Source organism: Balaenoptera physalus (assembly GCF_965194825.1).
Source record: "Balaenoptera physalus genome assembly, chromosome: 4".
Taxonomy (NCBI): Eukaryota; Metazoa; Chordata; class Mammalia; order Artiodactyla; family Balaenopteridae; genus Balaenoptera; species Balaenoptera physalus.
Window position 1 is genome coordinate 78,688,226 of NC_138891.1, and position 10,442 is coordinate 78,698,667.

Consider the following 10,442-nt stretch of genomic DNA (forward strand, 5'->3'; position numbering starts at 1 on the left):
TTATATGATATCTGTGTTTCTGTGTCTGACTTACTTCACTTAGTATGATAATCTCTAGGTCCATCCATGTTGCTACAAATGACATTATTTCATTCTTTTTAATGGCTGAGTAATAGTCCATTGTATATATATACCACATCTTTTTAAAAAAAAATTTATTGGACTTCCCTGATGGTCCACTGGTTAAGACTTCATGCTTCCACTGCAGGGGGCATGGGTTTGATCCCTGGTTGGGGAACTAAGATCCCACATGCTGCGTGATGTGGCCAAAAAAAAAGAAAAAAATTATTGAAATATAGTTGATTTACAATGTGTATTAGTTTCAGCAAAGTGATTCAGTTTTATATATATTATTTGTTTATATATGTGTGTGTATATATATATATATATATATATATATATATTTGTATATATATTCTTTTTTAGATTCTTTTCCATTATAGGTTATTACAAGATATTGAGTATAGTTCCCTGCGCTATATAGTAGGTCCTTGTTGGTTATCTGTTTTATAAATATATAGTAGCATATTTTAATCCCAAACTCCTAATTTATCCCTCCCCCACCTTTTCCCCTTTAGTAGCCATAAAGTTTGTTTTCTATGTCTATGCATATATACCACATCTTCTTTATCCATTCATCTGTTGCTGGACATTTAGGTTGCTTCCATGTCTTGGCTATTGTAAATAGTGCCGCTATGAACATTGGGGTGCATGTTTCTTTTCAAATTAGAGTTTGCATCTTTTCCAGATATATGCCCAGGAGTGGGATTGCTGGATTATATGGTGACTCTATTTTTAGTTTTTTAAGAAAACTTCATACTGTTTCCATAGTGACTGCACCAATTTACATTCCCACCAACGGTGTAGAAGGGTTCTTTTTTCTCCACACCCTCTCTAGTATTTATCATTTGTAGACTTTTTGATGATGCCCATTCTGACCGATGTGAGGTGATACCTCATTGTAGTTTTGATTTGCATTTCTCTAATAATTAGTGATGTTGAGCATCCTTTCATGTGCCTGTTGGCGATCTGTGTGTCATCTTTGGAGAAATGTCTAATTAGGTCTTCTGTCAATTTTTTGATTGGGTTATTGGGATTTTATTTTATTGAGATGTATAAGCTGTTTGTATATTTTGGAAATTAATCCCTTGTCGGTCGCATTGTCTGCAAATATTTTTCTCCCATTCTGTAGGTTGTCTTTTCATTTTGTTTATGGTTTCCTTTGCTGTGCAAAAGCTTTTAAGTTATTTAGGTCCAATTTGTTTATTTTTGCTTTTGTTTCCATTACTCTAGGAGGCAGATCCAAAAAAAAATTGCTGCAACTTATGTCAGAGTGTTCCACTTATGTTTTCCTCTAGGAGTTTTATAGTATCCAGTCTTACATTTAGTTTGCTTTTGTATATGGTGTTAGAGAATTTTCTAATTTCATTCTTTTACAGGTAGCTGTCCAGTTTTCCCATCACCACTTGTTGAAGAGACTGTCTGTTCTCCACTGTATATTCTTGCCTCCTTTGTTGTAGATTAATTGACCATAAGTACATGGGTTTATTTCTGGGCTTTCAGTCCTGTTCCATTGAAGTATGTGTCTGATTTTGTGCCAGTACCATATTGTTTTGTTTAGTGTAGCTTTATAGTATAGTCTGAAGTCAGGAAGTGTGATTGCTCCAGCTCCGTTCTTCTTTCTCAAGATTAGTTTAGCTATCCAAGGTCTTTTGTGTTTCCATACAAATTAAAAATCTTTTGTTCTAGTTCTGTGAAAAATGTCATTGGTAATTTGATAGGGGTTGCATTGAATCTGTAGATTGCCTTGGGTAGTATGGTCATTTTAACAATACTGATTCTTCCAATCCAGGAATATGGTATATCTTTCCATCTGTTTGTGTAATCCTCAATTTCTTTCATCAGCGCCTTATAGTTTTCAGAGTACAGGTCTTTTGCCCCCTTAAGGTAGGTTTATTCCTAGGTATTTTATTTTTTTAACGGTATTGTTTCCTTAATTTCTCTTTCTGATATTTTGTTGTTAGTGTATAGAAATGCAACAGATTTCTATACGTTAATTTTGTATCCTGCAACTTTATTGAATTCATTGATGAGCTCTAGTAGTTTTCTGGTAGTGTCTTTAGAATTTTCTATGTATAGTATCATGTCATTTGCAAACAGTGACAGTTTTACTACTTCCTTTCCCATCTGGATTCCTTTTATTTCTTTTTCTTCTCTGATTGCAGTGGCTGTGACTTCCACAACTATGTTGAATAAAAGTGGCAAGAGTGGGCATCCTTGTCTTGTACCTGATCTTAGAGGGAATGCTTTCAGCTTTTCACCATTGAGTATGATGTTAGCTGTGGGTTTGTCATATATGGCCTTAATTATGTTGAGATATGTTCCCTTTATGCCCACTTTCTGGAGAGGTTTTATCATAAATGGATGTTGAATTGTATCAGAAGCCTTTTCTGCTTCAATTGAGATGATTGTATCATATGGTTTTTATTCTTCAATTTGTTAATGTGTGGTGTATCACACTGATTGATTTGAGGATATTGAAAAATCTTTGCATACCTGGGATAAATCCCACTTGATCATGGTATATTATCCTTTTAATGTATTGTTGGACTTGATTTGCTAGTATTTTTATTTATTTATTTATTTTTGGCTGCATAGGGTCTTTGTTGCTGTGCACGGGCTTTCTCTAGTTGTGGCGAGTGGGGGCTACTCTTCGTTGTGGTGCATGGGCTTCTCATTGCGGTGGCTTCTCTTGTTGCAGAGCACAGGCTCGAGGCACACGGGCTTCAGTAGTTGTGGCGCATGGGCTCAGTAGTTGTGGTTCAGGGGCTCTAGAGCACAGGCTCAGTAGTAGTGACGCATGGGCTTAGTTGCTCCACGGCGTGTGTATCTTCCCAGACCAGGGCTTGAACCCATGTCTCCTGCATTGGCAGGTGGATTCTTAACCAGTGTGGCACCAGGGAAGCCTGATTTGCTAGTATTTTGTTGAGGATTTTTGCATCTGTGTTCATCAGTGATATTGGCCTATAATTTTCTTTTTTGTGTGATATCTTTGTCTGGTTTTGGTATCAGGGTGATGGTGGCCTCAGAGAATGGGTTCAGAAGTGCTCCTTCCTCTGCAGTTTTTTAGAATAGTTTCAGAAGGATAGGTGTTAACACTTCTCTAAATGTTTGGTAGAATTCATCTGTGAAGCTATCTTGTTCTGGACTTTTGTTTTTTGGGAGTTTTTAAATTACTGATTCAGTTTCCTTACTGGTAATTTGTCTGTTCGTATTTTCTATTTCTTCCTGGTTCAGTCTAGGGAGATTGTACGTCCTAAGAATTTGTCCATTTCTCCTAGGCTGTCCATTTTATTGGCATAGAGTTGCTCGTAGTATTCTCTTATGATCCTGGATAAGTCTGAGTAAAGGCTTATCAATTTTGTTTATCTTTTCAAAGAACCAGCTTTTAGTTTCATTGGTCTTTTCTATTGTTTTTGTGGGGTTTTTTGGTCTCTATTTCATTTATTTCTGCTCTGAACTTTGTGATTTCTTTCCTTCTACTAACTTTGGGTTTTGTGTGCTCTTCTTTCTCTAGTTGCTTTAAGTATAAGGTTAGGTTGTTTATTTGAGATTTTTCTTGTTTCTGAGGTAAGCTTGTATTGCTATAAACATCCCTCTTAGAACTGCTTTTGCTGTGTCCCATAGGTTTTGGATCATTGTGCTTTCATTTTCATTTGTCTCTAGGTATTTAAAAATTTCCTCTTTGATTTCTTCAGTGATCCATTAGTAGCATATTGTTTAGCCTCCACGTGTTTGTGTTTTTTGCAGTTTTTTTTCTTGTAGTTGATTTCTAGTCTCATAGCGTTGTGGTCAGAAAAGATGCTTGATAAGATTTCAATTTTCTTAAATTTACCAAGGCTTGTTTTATGGCCTAACGTGATCTATCCTGGAGAATGTTCCATGTGCACTTGAATGTGTAACCTGCTGCTTTTGGATGGAATGCTCTATAAATATCAGTTGAGTCCGTTTGGTCTAATGTGTTATTTAAGACCTCTGTTTCCTTACTAATTTCTGTCTGGATTATCTGTCCATTGATGTAAGTGGGGTGTTAAAGTCCCTCACTATGATTATGTTACTGTCAGTTTCTCCTTTTATGTCTGTTAACATTTGCCTTATATATTGAAGTGCTCCTATGTTGGGTGCATATATATTTACGATTACTTTATCTTCTTCTTGGATTGATCCTTTGATCATTATGTAGTGTCCTTGTCTCTTATAAGGACAAGGACACTTGTCAGTGTCTTTATATATATATATTTTTTTTAACATCTTTATTGGAGTATAATTGCTTTACAATGGTGTGTTAGTTTCTGCTTTATAACAAAGTGAATCAGTTATACATATACATGTCCCCATATCTCTTCCCTCTTGCATCTCTCTCCTTCCCCCCCTCCCTATCCCACCCCTCTAGGTGGTCACAAAGCACCGAGCTGATCTCCTTGTGCTATGTGGCTGCTTCCCACTAGCTATCTATTTTACGTTTGGTAGTGTCTATATGTCCATGCCACTCTCTCACTTCATCCCAGCTTACCCTTCCCCCTCCCCGTATCCTCAAGTCCATTCTCTAGTAGGTCTGCATCTTTATTCCCGTCTTGCCCCTAGGTTCTTCATGACCATTTTTTTTTTTTTTAGATTCCATATATATGTATTAGCATACGGTATTTATTTTTCTCTTTTCTGACTTACTTCACTCTGAATGACAGTCTCTAGGTCCATCCACCTCACTACAAATAACTCAGTTTCATTCCTTTTTATGGCTGAGTAATATTCCATTGTATATATGTGCCACATCTTCTTTATCCATTCATCTGTTGATGGACACTTAGGTTGCTTCCATGTCCTGGCTATTGTAAATACAGCTGCAATGAACATTTTAGTACATGACTCTCTTTGAATTATGGTTTTCTCAGGGTATATGCCCAGTAGTGGGATTGCTGGGTCGTATGGTAGTTCTAGTTTTAGTTTTTTAAGGAACGTCCATACTGTTCTTCATAGTGGCTGTATCAATTTACATTCCCACCAACAGTGCAAGAGGGTTCCCTTTTCTCCACACCCTCTCCAGCATTTGTTGTTTGTAGATTTTCTGATGATGCCCATTCTAACTGGTGTGAGGTAATACCTCCTTGTAGTTTTGATTTACATTTCTCTAATAATTAGTGATGTTCAGCAGCTTTTCATGTGCTTCTTGGCCATCTGTATGTCCTCTTTGGAGAAATGTCTGTTTAGGTCTTCTGCCCATTTTTGGACTGGGTTGTTTGTTTTGTTGATATTGAGCTGCATGAGCTGCTTGTAAATTTTGGAGAATAATCCTTTGTCAGTTGCTTCATTTGCAAATATTTTCTCCCATTCTGAGGGTTGTCTTTTCATCGTTTATGGTTTCCTTTGCTGTGCAAAAGCTTTTACATTTCATTAGGTCCCATTTGTTTATTTTTGTTTTTATTTCCATTTCTCTAGGAGGTGGGTCAAAAAGGATCTTGCTGTGATGTATGTCATAGAGTGTTCTGCCTATGTTTTCCTCTAAGAGTTTGATGGTGTCTGGCCTTACATTTAGGTCTTTAATCCATTTTGAGTTTATTTTTGTGTATGGTGTTAGGGAGTGTTCTAATTTCATTCTTTTACATGTAGCTGTCCAGTTTTCCCAGCACCACTTATTGAAGAGGCTGTCTTTTCTCCACTGTATATTCTTGCCTCCTTTATCAAAGATAAGGTGACCATATGTGCGTGGGTTTATCTCTGGGCTTTCTATCCTGTTCCATTGATCTATATTTCTGTTTCTGTGCCAGTGTCTTTATATTTTAAACTCTATTTTGTCTGATATAAGTATTGCTACTCTAGGTTTCTTTTGACTTCCATTTGCATGGAATACATTTTTCCACCCCCTCACTTTCAGTCTGTAGATCTGAACTGAATCTCCTGTAGGCAGCATATATATGGGTCTTGTTTTTGTATTCATTCAGCCAGTCTATGTGTTTTGGTTGGAGCATTTAGTCCATTTACACTTAAGGTAATTACTGATATGTGTATTCTTATTGCCATTTTGTTAATTGGTTTGGATTTGTTTTTCTGGGTCTTTTTTCCTTTTCTTCTTTTGTTCTCGTCTCTTGTGATTTGATGACTACCTTTAGTGTTATGTTTGGACTTCTTTCTCTTTTTTGTGTGTATATCTATTATAGATTTTTGGTTTGTGGTTACCATGAGGTTTTTATACAGCAATCTGTAAATAAATATTTTTATTTCAGTTATTGTATTCTTCAATTCTGTTTGGTTGTTCTTTATATTTTCTAATTCTTTGTTAAAAATCTCTAACTTCTCACTCTGTGCATCCATTTTCTTCTTGAGTTCCTTGATAATTGTTATGAGTATTACTCTAAACTCTTTCTCAGATAGATTGCCTATCTCCACTTCACTTAGTTCATCTTCTGGGGTTTTATCTTGTTCCTTCGTCTGGAACATATTCCTCTGCCACCTTATTTTGTCCAAGTTGCTATTTGTATTTTTGTGTATATGGTATATTAGTTATGTTTCTCAACCTTGGAGAAGTGGCCCTCTGTAGGAGGCGTCCTATGGGTCCTAGCAGTGCATTCCCCTCTTGTTACCCAAGCTGTATTCTCTAGGGGTTCCCCCTAAGAGGGCTACGTGGGCCCTTCTGTTGAGGCAGGCTATGTGGGCAGTCTGGTAGGCTTGGTTGGCCCCTAGTTTGGTTGGTGTCAGCCCCTGTCTTGTACAGATGCTGCTGGCTGCTGTTTAGTGTGGTCTAGTCATGAGGTGCCTGGTTTTGGAATCCAAGTGGGCTCCCCAGGGCTAGTGCTGGCCCCCTGGTGGGCAAAGTCAGGATCCTGAAGACTCTGGGGCCGTTGCACACCTACTAGCAGGTGAAGCCAGATCCTGGGGTTAGTGCCAGACTACTGGCAGGCAGAGCTAGTTCCCAAGTCTTGCTGCAGGGTCTAGGGATCTCAGAGCTTGTTTCAGACCATTGGTGGAAGGGGGGCAGTTCCTGACACAGTTGGGTATGGGGTCTGGGGTGTCCTGAAGTTTGCATTCTCATGACAGTGGGCAGGGCCAGGGTCCAGGTGGTCCCAGGGTAGGATCTGGCCTGCATTGCAGGATCGTGGATTTCTTGCTTCTGGTGTCTGCCCCCTGGTGGGTGAGGCTGATCTAGAGGCTTGTGCAGGCTTCCTGGTGGGAGGGGCTGGTACCTGCCCACTGGTGTATGGAGCTGGGTCTTGGCCCTTTGGTGGGCTGGGCTGTGTCTAGAGGCTTTTGTGGGCTCTGTAGTCTTTAGGCAGCCTGTCTGTGGATGGGTGGGGCTGTGTCCCCGCCAAGTTAGTTGTTTAGCCTGAGATGTCCCAGCACTAGTGCACCTACAGGCTGTTGGGTGGACCCAGGTCTTGACTCTAATGAGCCAATATGGCAGCTGCCAGGAGTGTTCATGTGGCTGAATGTTTAATATGTCTGCAACTAGTGTCTATATCCCCAGGGTGAGCTATAGCCACCCCTACCTCTCCAGGAGACTCTCCAAGACCAGCAGGTAGGTCTGGCCCAGGCTCCTATCAAAGGATTGCTTTTGCCTTGCATCCTGGTGAATGGGAGCTTTTGTGTACTCCCTTTAAGAGTGAAGTCTCTACTTCCCCCAGTCCTGTGGGGCTCCTGCAATTAAGCCCAGCTGGCCTTCAAAGCCAAATGCTCTGGGGGCTCATCTTCTGGTGCTGGATCCCCAGGTTGGGGAGCCTGATGTGGGGCTCAGAACTCTCACTCCTGTGGGAGAACCTCTGCAATATAATTATTCTCCAGTTTGTGGTTCACCCACCCAGGGGGTATGGGATTTGATTATATTGCAAGTCTGCCCCTCCTACCTGTCTCATTGTGGTTCTTTCTATATATCTTTAGTTGTAGGAGATCTTTTCCTGTAGGTTTCAGTTTTGTTTTGTTTTGTTTTGTTTTGTTTTTTATTGATGGTGGTTCTGGAGATAGTTGTGATTTTGGTGTGCTCATGAGAGGAGGTGAGCTCAGGGCCTTTCTACTCTGCCATCTTGGCTACAATCTCACATCCCACAGCATTTTGATTAGAAACCATGCTCTCAAAACTCACTTTCTTGATAAAATGGAAACACAAAAAATTTTTATAGTAACATGAATATAGTACATACATATACATTTTGAACAGTATGTTTTGAGGCAGATACCTTATCTTGCCATTTCAAACAAGAAGGGTCACATTCATAGATGACATTGTAGATATTCAAAACTGAAATAAAAATAATCTCCTCCAATACAAAGTTAGAGAAATACAAGAAATTAAAACCATAGTTCTTGAAGCCTTCATAGTGCAAGATGAGAAAGCCAAAAGATCAAGTGGAATAACTTCTGAAGAAAAGCCACCGCGTTTGGTCAGGAAGAGGTAATTAGTGATCTGAACAAATAACATCAGAGAAATACCAAGGTATGAAGCTTAACTTTTTAGACAAGGGCTGAGAACAAATTGTTCAGGAGAATATAAATGGGAAAAGGAAAACTGGGCCATATCTTCATGAATAAATGATAGAGAGAGGGACTGATGAATGGAACAGGGTACCTTGTTTTTCGATCTAAGAGAGACTTAAAGATGTTAAAAATCAGCAAAAAGCAGAGTGAATGAGACTCTAAGAAATTTTCAGAAATTAAAGGTGTTTGAGGGAGGCTCCAGCGAGGTAGAAAGATGAGAAACATAAGCCAAGGGGAGAAACTGGCTTCATGACAAGTCAAGAAATAATTTTTAGATTCAGAGCTGCTGTCCCACCACTCACTGAGGATTTGCACCAGAATCAAGCCTACTTGTGTATTGTATACATAGACAATAGAGCCCAGCTGACTGGATTTTTGTATATTCTTCTATTCCCCAGGACAGAGAGAGCTCCCATAGTGGAAGGAGTGTGGTCATTTAGTCACCAGGCACAACACTGCTTCTGTGGCTACTTCTCAGCTCCTGCGTGTCATCAGCATCACCTAGATTTCCAGCTGACTTGGGAGGGCCCATTCCAGCTGACTTGAGATGGACACCGCAAGTTTGTATCTAACAGTTTTGGCTTAGGTTCTGAGAATCAAATAGAAGAATTTTATAAACAAAATTTGAGGAATTAATGACTGTAATTTTAGCCTTGGTACACACCCTGCATATTTAGATAGTCAGACTTGTAATGAATTCTAACTGGGATGTGATCCCTCAGGAACTTAGTAGCCCGAGTCTTCAACTAGGTTACACTGCTCAGAGCTGTGGCCATTCTCAAAGTGAGAACTCAGGAATCTTTAAGAGGAAATCAAACATTTCCTGCTCCTCTTAGGAGCAGGAAATCTATGGAGTACTATAGGGAAATTTCCATGGAAACTTGTCTCCCCCTATAGCATATCTAGAGGATCCCTCCATGTTACGAGTTCACTTTACTGCCCCTAAGCCTGGTCCTGAATGCCTTTGAGGGTTCACTCAGAGATGGCACAGGAAATACTCCAGCAATGTGCCCTCTCACAGGCTATGTATTGCATGTGTAGAAAGTCACAGAGAAGCACTTTTGCACCAGTCTTATTCCTGTCCTTTGTTTTCTTCTTGCCTTTTTTTTTTTTTTTTGGCCTATATGTAATTTATATTTTCCTATATAACATGCATCCATTAAAACCACTTTAAATGCTTCTTGGGAACAACACAGTACATAAGTAAAGAAGAAGTAAGTGAAACCTACTGGCCTGAGGATTCTGCCCCAAACATCTATTTTGATGCACTTGATGAAATTAAGCCTTCTTCCCGACTAAAGCTCAGAGAAGAGCCAGGCCAACCTGATAATTTTGGAGTGACCTTTCTCCTGGCACCACTCAGCCTTGCAGAGTTATTCCCCAAGCAAAGGCATCCAGGCAGGTTTTACTACTCAGTGCCCCAGGAGGAAGGGTCTGTGCCTCTTTGTAATAGGCCCTACCTCTCTCTCTCATTTTCCTCAGCCCTTTCTGGTGGCTTCATCAATCCATTTGTGCTTCATGTAGAGACTCTCCTTGAGCAGACTGTAAGTAGATGGCCTGAAAGGAAGTATGTGCATGTGTGTGTGTGTGTGTGTGTGTGTGTGTGTGTGTGTGTGTGTGTGTGTGTGTGTGTGTGTGCGTGTGTGCGTGTTCAACAGTATCTTTATGTGTATGGCCTTAAGCTCATTTTAGATCCTTTTGTATTAACATCCATTGTTTCTCCCAGTCTCATTAATTACATATTAGAGAATATTGTTTAAATACCTGCACTGTGCAAAGGTGTCTTTGGGATTTTTACTATCCATAATGTAACTGAGTCTAAATTGGTAAAACAGAAAAAATAAAATTTTAATGGATAATTCAGTAGCTGAGGGACTTCTGGTCTGGACAAGATGGCATAGATCTCTTTTTCCCTGCTC

General features: G+C 39.5%; 1 protein-coding gene across 11 annotated transcripts in view; it reads left to right on the forward strand.

The window, feature by feature from the left end:
• Window positions 1-10,442, forward strand: part of ILDR1 (immunoglobulin like domain containing receptor 1) — a 99,580-nt gene that overhangs the window by 35,149 nt on the left and 53,989 nt on the right. For 3 of the 11 annotated variants that reach the window (XR_014262877.1, XR_014262878.1, XR_014262882.1), the window contains exons 8-9: window positions 8,922-9,083; window positions 10,006-10,067. The exons of 2 other annotated variants lie outside the window; for them this stretch is intronic. Coding sequence is in view for 2 of the 9 variants with exons in the window: in XM_082459415.1 (XP_082315541.1) it covers window positions 8,922-8,963 (42 nt within the window). In the remaining 7 variants the exon portion in view is untranslated. Of the gene's footprint in view, window positions 1-8,921; window positions 10,387-10,442 lie in introns of those variants that run through there. 6 more of the 11 variants (XR_014262880.1, XR_014262881.1, XM_082459415.1 and 3 more) reach the window with 4 other exon arrangements.